Source organism: Montipora foliosa, chromosome 6, assembly GCF_036669935.1.
Source record: "Montipora foliosa isolate CH-2021 chromosome 6, ASM3666993v2, whole genome shotgun sequence".
Taxonomy (NCBI): Eukaryota; Metazoa; Cnidaria; class Anthozoa; order Scleractinia; family Acroporidae; genus Montipora; species Montipora foliosa.
In genome coordinates this window covers 59,586,360-59,606,359 of record NC_090874.1, presented here as the reverse complement: position 1 = coordinate 59,606,359, position 20,000 = coordinate 59,586,360, and the positions used below count along the sequence as shown (strand labels likewise).

General features: G+C 40.7%; 2 protein-coding genes across 3 annotated transcripts in view; both read right to left on the bottom strand.

Annotated features, from left to right (window-relative positions):
- Window positions 1-485: 485 nt before the first annotated feature.
- On the bottom strand, window positions 486-6,285 carry LOC138006098 (riboflavin-binding protein-like). Its single transcript, XM_068852264.1, has 3 exons — window positions 5,984-6,285; window positions 3,202-3,441; window positions 486-1,006 (listed from the first exon to the last, which is right to left on the bottom strand). The coding sequence occupies exons 1-3, from the start codon at window positions 6,242-6,244 to the stop codon at window positions 806-808; spliced, it is 702 nt and encodes a 233-aa protein (XP_068708365.1). The 5' UTR covers window positions 6,245-6,285; the 3' UTR covers window positions 486-805.
- Window positions 6,286-11,243: 4,958 nt separating this feature from the next.
- LOC138007975 (folate receptor beta-like) overlaps window positions 11,244-20,000 on the bottom strand; it is a 21,947-nt gene continuing 13,190 nt past the window's right edge. The window contains exons 1-3 of one of the 2 annotated variants that reach the window (XM_068855126.1): window positions 18,595-18,906; window positions 13,732-13,971; window positions 11,244-12,033 (exon numbers count right to left, since the gene is read on the bottom strand). In XM_068855126.1, coding sequence (XP_068711227.1) covers window positions 11,833-12,033; window positions 13,732-13,971; window positions 18,595-18,858 — 705 coding nt within the window. In that variant the 5' untranslated portion in view covers window positions 18,859-18,906 and the 3' untranslated portion in view covers window positions 11,244-11,832. Of the gene's footprint in view, window positions 12,034-13,731; window positions 13,972-18,594; window positions 18,907-20,000 lie in introns of those variants that run through there. The other variant, XM_068855127.1, reaches the window with a different exon arrangement.

Sequence of the window (20,000 nt, the reverse complement as noted above, 5' to 3'; positions counted from 1 at the left end):
TGATTTCCCATGAGTCAGCAGACATGTCTCACAGTGATAGCTTGCACACAATGTAGAGGGCCGCTTCCGCAAACTGTTTACTGTAAACAGTAAATCTCTCTGCTATCAGCCTGGACCAATACCCTCATTGGTGAAGATTTCCCATTCAGACGATCATCTATACAAAGGGAGCACGCAATTCCAAAGTTCCTAAAGAATTGCGTTGCCGACAAACCTAAAGTTTGGTAGACGAAAGGAGAATTCTTATAACCGAAGGGAAACGTTGCGCAAACCAACCACCAATCCCCCCACCTTATTCCAAAGTACTGCATAGACTCTTCTGTAAGTAACATGTGGTCATATCCCGATTTATCGTCTGACTTTGACATTAACGAATCAGGGTAAACATAACGAGGCACATCTCTAAGCTTGTCTAACGAGAAGGGGGAACCTCTCATCCACAGATTAAGAAAATGGGGCATCAATACACAGCCTTGTAAACTTGCTTTGAGAGTTCTATAATATTTATTTTCGAACTAACGTGTTCTATATTGAGTGAATGAGCTCAAGACTGAACCAGCGTAAGAGTCCTTATCGGCCGCTGAAAGTGCGTTTTTACATGACGTCACGGCGGCCATGTTGGTGTTCCAAAACAAAGAAATGGCGGAATGGTGTACCAAACTAATACTCCGGGAACTGAACCCTATTCAAACTGAACCCTATTCAAACCTCACCAATCTTCCCCCATACGCGAACCATTACGTAACTGAATGCGAAATATTGAATTTACAGTTTACCACTGAATATCTAGACTGGCATGGAAACCTTAGCACATGCCCAGAAAAAAACTAGCTATGGCAAGAATTGAAATGCGATAACCGAATTTAGACAAACTGGAAGCTGAGGAAACACGGTCGTTTGGGTTTGAGTCGCCGGAAAATTTCATTACCATACAATTCTTGCTGGTTTCATAATGGAAGGATTTTGCCCACATCGTGTTGCACAACCCCTTTCCGTCTTTGTACACCTGAAAGACAGAGTCAAATTCAAGTACAAGTTAAACATTCTGTAAACAATTGCGGGGTTTTTAAGTTTCGTATGGTCGCTTTGCTCGTCAACTAACGCATAAAACGTGAAGGTAATGATAATTTTTAAAACAAGTTGATGAAAATAACTTCCCACTTGTTGTGTTGGACCAAGCCTAACGCCATTCTCGTCCCCAGAGTCCGCTTTTCTTTTGGTCGGCGCCAAGAACACTTCCGGAGCTTCTGCGCATTATACCACTAGTTTCCACTACATCTGCCCCCCCCCCCTCCCCCTCCCCCAACAAAGATAATACGGATGGCGGTTGAGGTGTTTTCCAATTAATGTGTGCTGCACACTGTGATGCCTTCATATTATTTTACATATAATTAAGCAGGTAAATGAAAGTGAAAGATGCAAGGAAAGGATGGGCAACAAGAACAAACGGCATTTATGAAATAAAGTTTTATGCATGCATGTATGTTACCTTCGGCAGGGCACATGCGTGCACTTTGTAATCTGCGACTCTAGTGCTTACCATATGACAGATAAAATGACTTTTCTCTTGAATATATAAGCCATCGAAATCTTACGTTAAATTGTAATGACAAGGGCGGTTTGGAGCTGTGAGTAGGCGTGGGATTTGTCTCATATGGTTTAGGGGCCGACATATCCCTCCCTCAATGCCGTACCGGGAGGCGAGGTCGGTAGCAGAAAGCAGCGAAGGGCCAACTGCGTCCAAAAGCGATCGCACGGGCCGAAATCCTGGGATGACTCGTTTGGTACGACGCTCCAGCGCTACGTCTGGAGGTACTGCAAATTTTTTCCGTCTCGTCTTCAAACATTCCGTCAGGGCATGCGTGCGTAAATGTTCAGGCTCTCCGATACCTACAATACTAAACATATTTAGTTGGAACACTTAGCGAATGGTCAGAATCATCGTGTTACAAGATTGTAGCTTATACCACATCCCCCTTCCCCCAATTCAATGTTGTGTGAGAATTTTTCGGGCGACTACTAGTAGTTGTGGAAATCAACATTGGAGGATGGGGGAAGCGGGGATGGGTGTTCCAACAAATGTGACGAGTATTATTGTAGCTGATACTGAGACTATACTTCTGCTTTGTGAGGTTGCGTCTAGCAATTTGTGGGCCTAGAAAGTCTGTCATCTCTGTCTCTGATTTGTGTCTGACAAATCGTCACCCCTGTTGGTGCCTGAAAATTTTCTGACCCAGGCAATATGATTTTCTATCAGATACTACAATCTTTGATTTTCAAAGTAAAGGGAATCGCTGTAAATATTCGAAAATTACTAACCTTCAATCGAACCACACTTCGTTGTGACTAAGTTCTGCCTCGTGATTCAAGTTACCCAGAACACCTCGCGAACGAGGTGAACAATACTGATACCACATTGCGCGCCCGGTTGAGCAATACCGATATCTTCTTGCGCGCTCGGTTGGGAAAATTGAGATTGCTTTCCCCTATACAATATCTACAAATTTACATCTTTTTACTTTCTACGTGGGGGCTTCTAGGTTGCTTCTGCGGGGACAATTACCGCGACTGCGCGTATTTTTGGCTGTGGCCAGAGTCTGTGCTATTGGCGCAGATAAAAAGAAACAGATTCTGGCTACAGCCAAAAATACGCGCAGTCGCGATAATGTTATGATGTTGTAACCGTTGATGATCGTTATTGCTTCAAATTTCTGAGAATGCGCAGAAGAACCGGAAGTCCGTGATTCACAGAAATTCTGCTTTGTCTGTGGCCAGAGTCTGTGCTCTTGACGCTGATCAAAAGAAAAGCGGATTCTGGGGACGAGAATAGTCGGACCCATGTAACGCAAGTCGTCGCACGTGACGAGAATTATGAGACCCCTGACAAACTACTGAGTAAAAACTTGTCACTCAACTTGAAAACAGGCCGGATTTTAAAAAGACGTTTAAGTTGGAAATGGTATCAGGGTACCATTCCTTAAGAATTTCAACCTATCATTCTGCACTATTTGAAATTAGCAAAATGTGATAACTCTACAATCAACACATTGCACCAATTCGTATTTACTCCTAATTTCGAATTGCTGTTCATGAATTGCGCTGTTGCTGTACTTTCTCCGGTTAATTCAAAGATACTGTGTTTTGGTTTGTTATAATTGGAGCACTACATTAAAAAAGCATGCCACATAAAATCCTTTTTACCTCGGAAAACTTGCGACAGCGAGAACTGGTTGGACAGCTGTAGACATTCGAAGAAAAATTAAATCCGCTCAGCCAATCTTGAGCACAGGTCATGTCGTCCTTGCAAGCTTCAAACCACCTATCACAGTAACTGGAGCATATTGGAACACGATTCACAGCACCCTGACCAGTATGCCATTTGATCAGGTTAGGTTCACACTGCCAAAAACACTCTTCATCTTTGATGAACTGTTCACAAGCCTTTTGATTAGAAAAGCAAAAGATGCTGGTTTACAAAGATAGACGAGGCATTAAGCTGCAAATACATACTTTCATCACGGGTAGAAATTTAGAAATAAACTATGCTATGCCGGGAGGCTACTGCGCTTTTAATAATTTTGCAGAATCTCACCCTCAAGTGGCGGCAACTGCCAAACTGCGTATTGGCTTTCATGAATCAAATGTCCAAAACTAAGACAGAAAGATAGACCTTAATGTTACCGTCCCAAATTTACACACAAAAGTAGCCTGTTAACTGAGGACGCAGATAAACCTTTTCAGTTAAGGGCCGAATTAAAAGTTCCCCTTGACCGTGTAACCTGATATTCTCTCAAAAACACATGATGCAAGGGCATTCTCGTTACAAGAGCCTCGGATCGACCCAAGGGCTCTGGGAAACTCTATGTAGGAGAACATGCGCCGTATAGGGTTCTTACAGCCAAAAATTGTCTTTTTGAACCTTACGGCGCCTGTTCACTCCTCGTGATAACGTGAATGCACCAATTAGAGACGCTCTTGATTGTTCTTCACGAAAACAAATGAGAAGACACTTTGTTTCAGGGTTACCCAGAGCTTTTCTCTCTCTTAGTCGAGAGAAGAGCTCTGGGGTAGAGATTGGATGCAAGGGAGTATCGTTGATTACAGGCATGCGCACAGTGGGTTCACCATGATAATCTACGATGGTCCCATATTAGACTGCTATAAAATTCTAAAATACGGACAGTAGGTGTTTGATCATGGTGGCGACGGTGGTGTACCAGTACAGTCGAAACAGAAATTAAAGCAAACGCAAGTTCACTTTGTACAGCAATGTGGCCACTGTTTTTTGGAAAGGTAACGTACTGCAAGTTTCTTAGTCTTGAAACCACTGATGTTGCTCGGTTTAAGGTCAATGTTTTATTTAGATGTCCTTGATTCGGATTATGTAACCGCAGATATAGGATGAAATGACCAAATGAATAGTAAGAAACAGGGATTGTAAAATCTGACCCAGGAAGTAACTGAAACGGTGTATTGCTAATGATAAGTAAATAAATGTGTAGAAAACTCTTTTGGTGACAAAATCAGAATTCGGTAATGTTGAAAATATTTACAATCCCCAACAATGCAGCTAACCATGTTTACAAGTTCCTATTTTGCAACAATTTCTTCGAAAGTTTACTAACATTTTCAAAAAACTGAAACTGACAGCCTAAACTGAAAATCCAGCAAAAATATGATAATAACTTGAGGCCTTTTTCTTCAATCCACAGTCATGTTCAAGATTGGTTCTTTCTAAAACTAAAAACAACTACCTCTTCAGGACAGAATACTTTTGCGAGCCTTTCATATGTTAATTTCTGGAAGCACGCTGATCATTTACATCGGAAATCTTCGGATGTCTTCGGGAATCTTCAGAAATCTTCCGAAAACGTCGGGAATCGTTTACGTTTATGTTTACGTTTACGTTAACGTTAACGTTAACGTTAACGTTAACGTTAACGTTAACGTTAACGTTAACGTTTACGTTTACGTTAAACTATATTAATCGACAAAGTTTGCACATCAAGTCAATGTAAATAACACAAGAAATATAGGTAAGTCAAAGAACTACATATCAAATATACAAGCAATTATAATATTACAGTACTTAATTAATCTAAAAATATAAATTCAAAATGATTCTAAATAAATAAATAAAGTAAGAATTGTTAATAGCTTCTAATTGTCGAAACACATGAATATAACTTGGTAATGAGTTTCAATATCTTATTGCTCTTGGATAAAAACTATAGTTAATACTTGTGAACGCTTCAAGAGCCCCTAATGTTTATATTCAGTCGTTCTTTAACAACACTTGCTGGTTGGGAATTGAATCTTCAAACCCCTAACAGTGATTTGTGTCTGACATAAGCTTCTTTCAGTTTTAAATCAATTGAGTTGCTGGCAGAATCCAGAATACTAAAGCACGAAGGGGAGTATTTGAAGCTTTTTATATAAATAAGATCAAACCGGAACTTAACAAACAATTGCAGCATTACAACACTTTTCTCACGTTTTACACCTTGATGTTTGGTGTCACGCTGTAATTAGTACCCGCTTTTGTATTACGTTATGTTGTAATAATTTTTTCATCTACCCGTAGACTTTATAACTGTTCACACTTAGGAACTCATTAAACTGATGATGGCATAAGCATGCCGAAACATGTCTTTCAAAAAAGTGTTACGTTGTCACGTGAAACATTAAATTAAAAGATGCACAAAACTTCGACATATCGAGACAACATCATAATTTACTTGTGAAACTATAAACAAAGTTTGCACACAATTCTTAAGAACAGCAGCGACCCTAGCAACGCTACATCATTCTATATTCACAGTGCAAACGAAATCTCTTCAATAAACTTCAGTTTTCTAATGATCTCCTGTTTCAATATCAAAATTTTAATACATTCCGAGACTTCCAAACTATTAATGTTATCGTATCAAACATTTCAGTGGCCTAACCGAAATCAGCTGCGAAATTAAAACATGCAACTCACCCGCGACAATATATTGCAATGATTCCACGAGAAGTTATATAAGACTTCGACTTTGTTCCTTTGCAGCTCTCGAGTGAATTCGTCAGTACAACAAGATTTTTCTTTCCAAGACAAGCATTCTACATACCCCTGACCTCCTGGAGAGGGCTTATCTTTATGAAAAGGGCCCTTAATGCACTCAGTATCTTCATGTTCATGGCAAAATACGCCAATACACGCGAGAAGGAAAAAAATTACGAGGATCACAGCACCACGCGCCATTCTACTAAAAATGTGATCCAAAAGGTCAAAGGCTTGGGTTTTGTCATGCTTGACCACGAGATAGAGAGCCTCGGTTTGAGTTGTCAGCTCGAGGTTACACTGAATCCGAAGTTAGTTCCCCCATGCCGGCCGCCGGCCTACCGTATTATATATTAATGGAATACAGGCCCCAGCAAATAATGACCAATTAGATTAATATTAAGGTAAACTGCCATCAGGCGTACTTTTCCTTTGACATGGTGTCTCAAGAAAAGCACGCTTGATCGCAGGTTAATATTAAAGCTAATGACAATGCTTCTGATTGATCTATAAACCTATGTAGTCACGCTAGTCGAGGGATTGCCCGTGCTAAACGTAAAACCACAATACAACCAAGGTTTCCTGAGCCCGCGCTAAACGGTCTAAACGCAAAATAGCACGTTCTAAAAATATATAAAATCTGATGGCAAGCTAATTCCGGAACATCAGGAGTCAATGGAAAGGACAACAAGAGAAATAGGAATGGCGGACGTATCGATCGATCTAATATGCAATACAATACAATACAATACAATACAACAACTTTTATTTCAACACGATGGTGATTTAAAAAGCGTTGCCGCTTATGGGGTCGTGTATCTAAACTAAAATTGTGATGGTATTTTGTGTTTCATTAGGCGGTGACACTGTGCATGTGTCCGCCAAAAGATGTGACGGTTTTTGTCTACACAGTGGTACGAATATTAATGAGTTTGTGTCTTTGAGCATATGTTAATGACAATCCGACACGGGGGTTGTAACGCAGGATGACTCTGAATTTCTATTTTTTATTTTTCATCCCATAGATAAATGGACAAATGGTGCAGCTAAGGAAGGAGTTGGAACAAACGAAACAATCTGCTGACAGTCAGATAGTTCAGACCGCTCTAGCAAGTGTTCAGGCGTTGATAAAGAAACCTCCAGAGCTGTTTGATCAATATGCAGCTATGGCGGCTTTGGAGTACCGCGTAAATGTTGCAAGGGTAAAGGGGATTCGGAGGCGGAAAAATATTCGATTATTTTACGCCAGTGCCGTCCTCTGGTTGGCAGTAAAGCGCTTAACAGCGTACATATAAAGTTGGTAGCGACCAAGCAAGAGGCGGAGGTAGCTAAGGTTGTGGAGAAAGCGTTGAAATCTGCTAATCAGCTAAAGGAGGAGAGAGGGCAGAGAAGGACACGCCCTTACCAGAGGGGAAGGTGTGGAAGACCCTTTAATTCAAAATGCTTTGCATGTGGGAGACCCGGACATTTTGCGAGATTTTGTCCGTTTGAGCAAGCGCCATTGGATTCGAAAAAGGACATTAAATGATGTATTTTGTGTACTTTTGAACATTTGGCGATCGATTATCTGTACATTTATGAAACGGTTTAAGAACTAAGGATTACGGACTGGAATTTAGTTATTTGTTGTGTCTTGTTAATTGTAATAAAGGGCATTTAACAAAGTGCTTTTAAAGGTTTTTATTCTTCTGTGCGCTCTCCTACTTACACAAACATACACACACGCACACACACGTACTTCCATTGGTTTTGAGCGCATTTCGAAATCATTTTTTCTTAACCCTTGAACGGTGGGATGACTCAGCAAGCGTTTTGTCTTATAGGGCATTCCCTTGTAGCCACGATTTTTCGGGTTGGTGAGTCATTTCCTCCGGGCTTGGGTTTCCATCTAGGAGTACTAGTTCTCCTAGCCGAGTATAATAGTTTTACTTTTGATGATTGTAGCTTATGAGGAAAAAACAAAGGGTTTGTATGGCAATTTGACCCACTCTCGGCTTGTCGAAAGGCGGATCTTCGTACAACAAAATAGGTACTCCTGGATGGAACCCCAAGCCTGGAGGAAAAGATGGATCCTGAGATGTTGCTCCATGAGGTTCACCGCACTCTTAGTGGAGATTTGCGCCAAGTGGCTGGTATCTCTTTCCGTGACCTTGATGCAATTAAAGCGGGAGAAATTCATAAAAATTGATACCTGGAAAGTAATTTTAGCGGGCTACGAGCAACAGGAGAGGGTCTTACAATGGATTAGTAAAGGAGTAAATGTTGTTAACTTTATGAGACCCTTTAAAGGAATGTTCAGGGGTGTTCAATATGATTTTGATATCCCCCTGGCAAGGGTCATGGGTAATCAAAGTTCATGCAACAAGTTTTCGGACTTCATTTCGCTCACTTTGGAAGAGCGCCTATTGACTGGGGCGGTTCGCGTATGGGGGAAGGTTGGTGAGGTTCAAATTCCCCCCCCCCCCTTCCTCCGATTGGTACTACCGCTGACTGCCGAGCCTTCTAAACCAAGGCTGTGTATTGATGCCAGATCCCTTAATTTGTGGATGAGAGATTACACCTTCTCGTTAGACAAGCTTAGAGATGTGCCTCGTTATGTTTATCCTGGTTCGTTAATGCGAACAGCGAACAATCCAGTGGATGAGTTTTCGAGAAATTTGTCAGCTTCGGACTCTATGCTGTCACCCCAAGTGTTGGAATAAGGTCCAAGACTTGTTTGGTGGTCCTTCTGGTCATAACCTCGACTTAATGTCACCTGATTCTCATGTCCAGCGAGATCGTTTTGGCGAGCCGTTACCGCATTTCACACCATACCCCACACCTGGCTCTGTTGGTGTAGATGTTTTTAGTCAGAACTTGCAACATCGTGACGGGAAGGAGGTTAATGCATATGTTTTCCTTCCTTTTGGTTTGATACACCCTCTGCTAGGTTATCTTCAATCCCAGAGAGCAATTGTGACAATGGTGGTCCCTGGGAAATTCCCTTGTCCTCCTTGCTGGCCAACTATTGTATCCATGTCTTCGAAAGGCATTGTCCTTGCCAGAAATGGTGTCTTAGATGTTTTGCTCGCCCCTGCGAAGCGTGGATTTAACCCGACAAGATTGAATTTTGACTTATCGGTTTTCCGAATTGACAGATTCTAATATGTAGGGCTTCCTTTTCAGGCGTTACCAAGGGTCCTAAACTTTTTGTGCCTTCAGTGGGGTGTCTCCAGTACGCCTACCCTAATGATGAAAGTTCCAGGTTCTGTCAATCTTGTGGTTACCGTAGGGCACCGTTCAAGAAGTCACCCATTTCTTTAAAGGTGCCTGTTAATATTCAGGATATTAGGAAGAGAAAGTTGGAACTTACGTGCCGTCGGAGTGCTACTACCTATGGCAAGCAATTGACGTTTCGTCGCCGTAGCCGTCATGGTTTCTTAACTCCCTACTGTCTAACGCCAGTTGAGAGCCCCATAGGAGCGAAAGGGGTCATCTTCGCCACTCAAAACTATGTCTCCTTTACCCTTTTCCCTTTTAGAAGTGACACTTATAGGTTTTACACTGTCTAACGCTACACGATTTTACTAGTCAATAGAGACTCGCCAGCAGCGCAAGCGCGGTTGAATTTCTATGTGGGAAAACTTCCGCATGTGTTCGGGCATCGGAAAATAACTTTGCATGGGCTGCGTAATGAGAGCGCTATCTCTTTAGCGTTGGCTGGCGCAGATATTCAGACGGTAATGGGTCACATAGGATGGAAGACCCCTCTATGGCCCGTCACTACATAAAGTTGAACCAAGTTCTGGGTTCGGGGGGCGCGGGTGATTTGTTATCTTTGTTGCCAATGAATATTACAGATAGTTATAGAAGGCAAAATGACTTACTAGGATTCACTCGAGCCTTTTGTTGAATATCACATAGTCTTCTTTTTCTATAGTAACGTTTGAATAAAATGAACAGAGCCTTACTCTTTTGTCTTAGTTGTTTGGGGTTGGAGTTGGAGGTTTGGGGATAATATTTATTAGGATTGGGAGAGTTTTTTGTGTAGGGTATATTGAAGAGCTTCCTTAGCCGGACGAGACAGGGAGGACTTCCCATACCTTAATGCTAATGCGGCAGCAAGATGGATAATGAACTATTCAAACCTCATTGAATATTCATGATCCCTCACGATGCTTTATTAAGCACGTTATGATATGCATCGATGTCAGTGTAGCTTGCAAGTCTCGGAAAACAACTCGCCCACCCTCCCTCCCTGGTAGCAATGCGTAGTATTACTTGATTCTCGACAGCCCACCTCAGTTAGTTCACAATGTACAATGTTTACCTGTTCGTTCTTTCTTTCAATTTTTGCTCTTGGGCATAGCAATCAATTGTTGCGATTGCTCTCTAGAGGCCGTTAGTTTTTTCCTCTCCCTCATGTTGTCTCTCTTGCACTCTGTTCTTCTCTCGGTCGTTGACTCGACAGGGAGGACTTCCCATACCTTAATGCTAATGAGGCAGCAAGAGGGATAATTAACTATTTTTATGCAAAGGCTTTCTTTTGTTTCAGTAATCCAATATGGCTGCTGGTCACGTGAGTGAAAACGCTCTACAGAGCAGTTTGTTTTTCGCTTTGTGACCATTGAGTCTGAACAATTCAATTTAATTTTCACAAAAAAAAACTGTCTATAAAGTGAAAAGGGACAGTTTCAGGGTTTTGCGCATGTCCAAGCTTTAGCGCAAGCAGTTGTAATTTTTATTGTTTCTTACTGAACCAGATGATGTTTAAACACAGAGAGTATTAAAGCAAATACACTGAATAACTATGGCCCAAATTTGGTGCAAGACACTGCGAGTTTACACAGAATACATCGAATTTAGTTTTGATCTCGAATTTATTGTACCCGTCGAAAACTTATTCTACGCACGAGTTGTCATAACGCACGAGTAATCTATTCGCATGCAGTAGGTTCATAACACAAAGGAAATGATTACAAAAGCAATTCCAATGAGTAATCCCCATTACTATGGGATTGTTTCCGTTTCCTGCATCAGTGCTTTCGATTGTTTCAATAACAATGGAATTAAATGGGCTGATGTGACAGTTTGCCCATGCGCAGAGACGTCAAACTCTCCCCGTTAAACGATCAATTTGATATATACATGTAATTCATGTGAAACAACTTTCAGGTGTCATGCAGGAGAGTTTGATTTCCCATGAGTCAGCAGACGTGTCTCACACTGAAAACGTTTTCAATATTATTGGAAAGCACGTTGACATTTACATTGCTGTTACAGATACAGTGTGCAAAGTTTTTTCTAACATGTTTATTGATATTGTTACCTTAGATAAGCCAGAGTTGCAGTACTTTGGAATAAAAAGTTACAACTATTGTTGGGTTCCAAAAATGGCTCTCTGATACAAATATGCAAACTGCATGTCATAGGCTTTTGCGTGCATCCTTTCACGAGCTCCTTTTCAAAGCGTCGGCCACAAAGGCTTTGTGCGATCATAGTTAATGGTGCCTTTTCATTTAGCTTTTGAACTCGGCTAATGATGTTGTTATTGTTGTTATTATTTATTACATTGTTTGTTTGTTTGTTTGTTTTTTTTCTGTGGAAGAACAACGGTACCTTTTATGGTTTAAATTAGCCACTTTAATTCTCGTCCCACTAAGAGAACTACGATGTTTTAACCCGTCTACGTGAGCTACAATATTGTAGAAATCCGTTTTTATTTCATCTTGTATCAGCCGAGTACGTAACTGAATGTGAAATATTGAATTTACAATTTACCACTGAGTATCTAGACTGGCATGAAAACCTTAGCACATGCCCAGAAAAAAACTAGCTATGACAAGAAGTGAAATGCGATAACCGAATTTAGACAAATTGGAAGCTGAGGTTACACGGTCGTTTGGGTTTGCGTCGCCGGAAAATTTCATTACCATACAATTCTTGCTGGTTTCATAATGGAAGGAATTTGCCCACATCGTGTTGCACAACCCCTTTCCGTCTTTGTACACCTGAAAGACAGGGTCAAATTCAAGTACAAGTTAAACATTCTGTAAACAATTGCGGGGTTTTTAAGTTTCGTTTGGTCGTTTTGCTCGTCAACTAACGCATAAAACTTGAAGGTAATGATAATTTTTAAAACAAGTAGATGAAAATAACTTCCCACTTGTTGACTTGGACCAAGCCAAACGCCATTCTCGTCCCCAGAGTCCGCTTTTCTTTTGGTCAGCACCAAAAACAGTACCGGAGCTTCTGCGCATTATACCACTAGTTTCCACTACATCTGCCCCCCCCCCCCCTCCCCCCTCTCCCAACAAAGATAATACAGATGGCAGTCGAGGTGTTTTCCAATTAATGTGTGCTGCACATTGTGATGCCTTCATATTATTTTACATGTAATTCGGTAGGTAAATGAAAGTGAAAGATGCAAGGAAAGGATGGGCAATTTATATAATTATGGAAAATGCCTTGAAAATATGATAGTAAAACAGGAACAGGAACATTAACTAGAAAGAAACATTTCGCCGTCATCTTTTTTATCCACGTGGTTCTTTCCACGGTACCCTGAAATACCATCAAATAGGAACAAATAGTCAGGAAGAATATGATCGAAGATTGTTTGAAAATGCTAGCTGATACCGAGACTATACTTTTGCTTTGTGAGGTTGCGTCTCGCAATTTGTGGGCCGAGAAAGTCTGTCACCAGTTCTGTCACCTTTGTCTCTGATTTGTGTTTGACAAATCGTCGCCCCTGTTGGTGCCTGAAAAATCTATTTCTGACCCAGGCAATATGATTTTCTATCAGATACTATAATCTTTGATTTTCAAAGTAAAAGGAATCGCTGTAAATATTCGAACATTCCTCACCTTCAATCGAACCACACTTTGTTGTGACTTTCTGCCTCGTGATTCAAGTTACCCAGAACACCTCGCGGACGAGGTGAACAATACTGATACCACCTTGCACGCCCGGTTGAGCAATACCGATACCTTCTTGCGCGCTCGGTTGGGCAAATTGAGATTGCTTTCCCCTATTCAATATCTAAAAATTTACATCTTTTCACTTTCTACGTGGGGGCTTCTAGGTTGCTTCTGCGGGGACAATTACCGCGACTGCGCGTATTTTTGGCTGTGGCCAGAGTCTGTGCTATTGGCGCTGATAAAAAGAAACAGATTCTGGCTACGGCCAAAAAATACGCGCAGTCGCGATAATGTTATGATGTTGTAACCGTTGACGTCCGTTATTGCTTCAAATTTCTGAGAATGCGCAGAAGAACCGGTACTCCGTGATTCACAGACGTCCTGCTTTGTCTGTGGCCAGAGTCTGTGCTCTTGACGCTGATCAAAAGAAAAGCGGATTCTGGGGACGAGAATGGTCGAACCCATGTAACGCATGTCGTCGCGCGTGACGAAAATTATGAGACCCCTGACAAACTACTGAGTAAAAACTTGTTACTCAACTTGAAAACAGGCCAGATTTGAAAAAGACGTTTAAGCATTTCAACCTATCATTCTGCACTATTTGAAATCAGCAAAATGTGATAACTCTACAATCAACACATTGCACCAATTCGTATTTACTCCTAATTTCGAATTGCTGTTCATGAATTGTGCTGTTGCTATATTTTCTCCGTTGAATTCAAAGATACTGTGTTTTGGTTTGTTAGAGCACTACATCAAAAAAGCATGCCACATAAAATCCTTTTTACCTCGGAAAACGTGCGACAGCGAGAATTGGTTGGACAGCTGTAGACATTCGAAGAAAAATTAAATCCGTTTATCCAATCTTGAGCACAGGTCATGTCGTCCTTACAAGCTTCAAACCATTCATCACAGTAACTGGAGCATATTGGAACACGATTCAAAGCACCCTGACCAGTATGCCACTTGATCAAGTTAGGTTCACATTGCCAAAAACACTCTTCATCTTTGATGAACTGTTCACAAGCCTTTTGACAAGAAAAGCAAAAGACGCTGGTTTACAAAGACAGACGAGGTACTGTGCTTCAAAGCCCTTTTTTATTATAGGTAGTAATTAAGGGATGAAACTAGGCCCGGTGTCTACTGTGCTTTCCATAATTTTGGGGAATGTCACCCTCAGAGATTCCTAAGTCAAAATATATACCTTGATTATGTGGCAAGCAATTCTCAGGCTAAATGCCAAATGTGGAGCACTCTGAATGGCTAGTTTTGGGCCGGGATTTTACAGTACGGATCATTACCATGGAAACGCTCCATTTCCGTATTTTTCTCTCTCCCGAGAAATTCAACTCATTAACTAAGGAACCGGACAAACTTTTTCAGTTAGGCTCCGCCATTTCCCTTAGCATGTAACCTGAGTTCCGAAACATTAAAGGTTATGATGATAGCGAAATGGCCAAAATTTATCAATTCATTAATGTTTTCTCCAAAAAGATCACCCTGAGCAGACATTGAAGTCACCGCATTTATTTTCATCGCGGTGAAATAGCATAAGCTGCGTTTTTAAAGATCAGAGGAAAACTAGATTCTTGGGAGACGGGGAATTTTAACATAAAAGCTCGAAAATCTTACGTAATCAATGATCAATGCTTGTTTAGCCGCCTCAGGGGCATCGAAGTTAAATTTCCGGGTAACCGTGTCCTAACCGAACAGTCAATTCATAACACTGAGTGCCCCTGCCGGGCAGTTTGAAGACGTCACTGGCATTGAAAGTGACATTCCGCATACTGAATCAGGGAAAGCGCAGTGAACCCGCCCTGATCTACGGTCATTTGATCTTCTGTGTTGTTCCATTGACTGCTATACGTGGACACGCCGTTGTTAATATCACCCCTTCCTCCCTCCCTTGAACTTGGTGGTGTCGAACTGTTATGATTGTCGCAGATACCCACAGTGTGAAGTAAAAATGGAAGTAAAGTCAAAACCTGCTGTCTTGGGAGTACGTGATGATTAAAGATTGGAGACTAGCAAACAAGCTCCTTAAACCGAATCACTAAAAGGGTGCTCTTTCATGTATTATACCATCGTCGTATATTGTACTAATCGCATAAACAAGGGCATTTTAACGGACGAAAAGAAGTTGATTCTAAAGACAGATTCTAACTAAGTGTGAGGAGTCGGCACGGGAAATCATCATACGTTTAAATTGTAGATTTTCTGAAGCGTCAAATTTCCGCCCGTAGTAGGAATTCTCACGTCCCAACTTGTACCTCTCTCCCATCCGCTTTACCACGTGACCTTTTGATTTCAACCACATTTGTTCTACACTTGAAACCAAAGCTTTGAAGATGAAAGATCCCCTCTCAAATGATCAAAGTTATTTAATTGATTTAAAGCGGAATTATCTGCTCATAGCCACATAGCTTTCAGCTTTAGGAACTTCGAAGCCATTTTTTGTCACCAGCAAAGCCAGAGTAAAGATAAACAAAACTGACGCTGACCGTGTTAACGAGTCTAGCTTGCGAGCAGGTTCTTCGCTTTCCCCGCGATGACATCCTGCTTACAACTTAATTAAAGTTTAGTTAATTTGAGTCTATTCTTCTACGAAAAGGTACCAATTATAATGATCACCCTGGTTAGCGCCAATCAAGCTCCAAGCGACCCGAGCAAGGACGCTACTGGGTTGGCGTTTCTTGCTTGCCTCCCATTATCTTTACCACTTCTGTCACTAGTTAAAGAGAGACTGTCACGAGAAGCGCATGCGCTAGCGTCTTGTGAAAACTTGAAAAGTGTTAGGTTAACCTTTTTCAAGTTGAATCGACAAATTCAAAATGATGTCCACTTGGAAGGGCCACGGTGGACAAAGGAGATACTCCAGCGAATATACGTGGCTCACGCGTGAATCCATGATGGCGGCTAGAATTTTCCGTGGGCTCGGGAGCAAACAAACTCGAGCATGCGCAGCTCATGACAGTGCCTCTTTAAGCCGAACGTTTTGTCTACACTGGCCAGCAGCTCTTTACAAAAGACCTCTAATTTTATTGGGTCTCTATGGATGGTTTGCAATCAATCTCTAAACTCGAGACACAGATAACAGCTAGTAATCGTTGCCACTACAGCTTCCCTCGCTGTTAAGTATAGTTGCACGCAGAATCCGGCATCAATGTGCTCAGGGCCCAGGCCGGTAGAAGAATGGCCGTCTACAAAAGGGACAGCTTTAGCATAAAGCAATTGATGTTGAAGCGGGAAGAGAACAAATCAGTACTGAATATGAAAAACTTAGGCGTTGCATAGTTTGGTGTCGTTGGAAATGTAAGAAGTAGAGAGTTTGATCATGGCGGACATGGTGGTGTATAAGTAAAAGCAGAAACTAAAGGAAACGCAAGCCGTAGGTCAATTTTCACAGCAACTTGGCCACCGTTTTTTTTGAAAATGTAAAATACTGCAAGGGGCGAATCTTGTTAGTCTTGATTACGTACCGTAATGAATAACCACTGATGTTGCACGGCTTAACGTCAAAGCTATATTTACATGTCCTTGATCTGGATTACATAATGGCAGATATAGGATTAAATGACCAAGCGAATAGTAAGAAACAGGAATTATTAAAACCTAACCTTGTGAAGGAACTGACACGGTGCATTATTAGTCAGATATTTTCATCGAGTGAAAATTTTGTGCAGAAAACTCTTCTGGTCACAAAGTTGGAATTTGGAAGCACTTTCGTTTGCCTTGTTGTATTCGTCTTTAGGAGAACGAAATTTCTAATCTTAGATAACCTGTGCATAGCGTGAGCTATATTCGTTCATCGTCTTTGTTCAGCGCCATCTTGAGTTACGTCATACGTGCATTGATACTTCATATACGCAAATGACGATCGCGTACCTTGTGATTGTTTGTATGAGTCAATGTTTGCACCAACACGCTAATGTTCGGCAAGGCTCAGGGCTCACCTCCCCTGAGGAATACTCAAACATTCAAATAAATTATGAGAAGAAATGACATCTGATGTTGTTTGTATAGGTAATCGCATGATTTCGAGTGCAATTTATTTGGAATAAGAAAGCAAGAGTAAATTTAATCTTCGAAAAAATTTACAAGTGCCTATTTATTCCAAATGAATACACATGAGCACGTGCGCATACAAAACGTAAGAGATTTCGCTCAAATTAAACCCGATAGCGAAATAAATGCTTCTTTTCTCTCAAACGAACACGGTGACCCCCGATTTTTTTTTTTCAGGTATTTGCGAAGAACAGTCTAATAAAGAACATATTTGAAGAAGAAAAAAAGTTTGATAGTAGAACATGAATTTTTTTTGGAAAACAGTTCCGTACTGGGTGTATTTTACCCCAGGCGAGGACTTCAAGCTAACCACGAAACTGTCCCAAAAAGTGCACTTTTTCCACAACCAGGAAATCAAAGTCGGCGTAAATGAAGCATTACTGCTTATGTAAATAAAAGAAGCTTTATTTTCAAAATAAAATTTTGTGTCTTTGAATTAACCAAGACTTAATTCTGTATGAAGGTGATTCGAATTTTTCACGCGAAATCAGTAAAAATACCCCATTTTAAGAGCCTTTTAACGCGTAAACAAGCACCTCGACCCCATTTTTTTATTGAATTGTTTTAATGTTCATATCATGAATGTAAATTATGCCAAGTTTCCAAAAAAGTTTGATAGTAGAACAATTTCAAGGGAATTACCTTAAGCCTAGTTTTCATATGTCGGGAAAATCCCAGACGATCCGGGAATTCGCAGTTCCCGACCGTCCCAGATTTTACCGAGTATCGGAAAATCGCCGGACGCTTATCCCAGATTCTCCCGATAGTGACTTTCGCGGAAAGTGGAAAGTGCGCAAAAAACTGAAAACTTGCAATTTAGAGGATCGCCGACGTCTCCGAACAGTGAACACAAGCTTTGCATGTGACCTTTTTGCATGTATATCATCAATGAGTAATCACATGATTTTTCTCGTGAAAATCAAAGGACAGTACATATTTGGAACGGAAAATTAATAACGTTCGGAATAAATAATTTTACGGTTTCCGTTAAAGAGTAACGAATACGGAAAAATGAATATCGAACAAAATTTCAAAGATGACTAATGAATATCTCGGAAAAAATGGAAGGAATAATGAATAACTGAGATCAAATTACATGTATTCCGCGCTTCCACAGCAAGCAAGCTTGCATTGACCAGCTGGAAACTAGGGGTTGAACTTGGTCAACAAAATTGCACAGTTCTTATGTGTTTGTGGGAGTGTCAATGCTGCTATAGATAATTCAGACATATCTCGTCCACCTTGACACTCACTTCAAGAACTCGAAGTCGTATTAATACTTTTACTGCATTGTCGCGTGAAACCGCATAGAACTGCAGCATTTTGCCACTTGACAACACCATTAAACTGTAAACAAAATACGCGTGGACACAATTCTTAAGAACAGTAGCGACCCTCGCAACGCTACATCATTCCATATTAACATTGCAAACAACTGAAACCCATTCAATAAACTTCTATTTTCTAATAATCTTCTATTTCAATAGACTTTCATTCCCAGACCTCAGACCTATTGTGACTTAATACCTGTCGTATCACAAGTCCAAGACGAGCAGTGGCCTTTAAACCTAAAACATGCAACTCACCCGCGACAAGTTATTGCAATGATTCCACGAGAAGTTATATAAAACTTCAACTTTGTTCCGTTCCAGCTCTCGAGTGAATTCGGCAGTACAACAAGAGTTTTCTTTCCAAGACAAGCATTCTACATACCCTTGACCTTCTGGAGAGGGTTTATCTTTATGTAGAGGGCCTTCAATGCACTCGGTGACTTCATGTTCATTGCAAAATACGCCAATACATACGAGAAGGAATAAATATAATTCGAGGATCAAAGCACCATGCGCCATTCTATTAGTAAATACAATTGATGGGTTCGGTCAGTTTGAGTTTAATTTGGACAGGCTTCTGCAAGTACCGGAGCAGAAATTACGTAAAACAAAAGAAACAAAAGACAGAAAACAAAACAACTCCAAATAAATACTAATCCCAACACAGGTACCCCAAGCTCGATATATGAGCAGCCGTTTATATGATGACCTTTGCATTGTTACGTGACTCGAGCGATTTGCATATTTGTAAGGATTTGTATGGGGAAAATAACGATTGTTTCTGTGACCTATGAAAATGTAGCGATTTAAATAAAAATCGTCTTACCTTACTTTAGTTGAATGTTTTTTCCCTCCTGTGTGGTCTTTGAGCCGATTTACGGCCATTTCTGTTAGTTTTAAAGGAACCGGTTTGCTCCCTCTATATCGTTATTTTCCCCATACAAATCCTTATAAATATGCAAATCGCTCGAGTCACGTAACAATGCAAAGGTCATCATATAAAGAGCTGCTCATATATCGAGCTTGGGGTACCTGTGATCCCAAGTGACCAAAAATACAATGCTTTCCGGTACCTGCAGAAAGACCTTTTCTTTTTACATCAATCAAAAAATAACACACATGTTAAATATACTCAGATCTCTGATAGATTTGTCGGATGAGAGAACAAAATGGGACTGGCTAAAATTTAATATCAAAACGAGCTCAATTAATTATTCAAAACAACTATCAAAAGCTCGACAAAGAAGTTACAGAGCAATCCGTCTGAAACAACAAGATTAGAAACAGAAAAACTTCAAAAAGATTTAGAAGCTTTCTATGATGAAAAAGTAGAGGGTATTATCGTTCGATCCAGGGAAAGATGGCATGAGCACGGTGAAAAAAATAGTAAATATTTCTTAAATTTAGAAAAGCGTAATAATGTTAAGAAGCATATTCGGAAACTTTATGTCAGCGGCTCCATCTCCGCCGACCCCTTTGAAATTTTGAATGCTGAGAAGCTTTTTTACAGAAAGCCTATACCAAACAAAGAGCGGTAAACCGACCTAGTGGTGAAACGAATTCTTTTCTCACAAATCCGAATATACTATGACTTTCTGAGGAATTGAGTACAGCTTGTGAAGGAGAAATAACTTTTCAGGAATGTGAGAACATATTAGGTT

Excerpts from the sequence above, each read along its gene's own strand:
- LOC138006098 (XM_068852264.1), bottom strand. The coding sequence starts at position 6,244 with ATGGCGCGTGGTGCTGTGATCCTCGTAATTTTTTTCCTTCTCGCGTGT. Across the intron at positions 3,442-5,983 it reads ATTGCAATATATTGTCGCGG|GCTTGTGAACAGTTCATCAA; the intron begins GTGAGTTGCATG and ends TCTAATCAAAAG. Across the intron at positions 1,007-3,201 it reads GCTGTCGCAAGTTTTCCGAG|GTGTACAAAGACGGAAAGGG; the intron begins GTAAAAAGGATT and ends TCTGTCTTTCAG.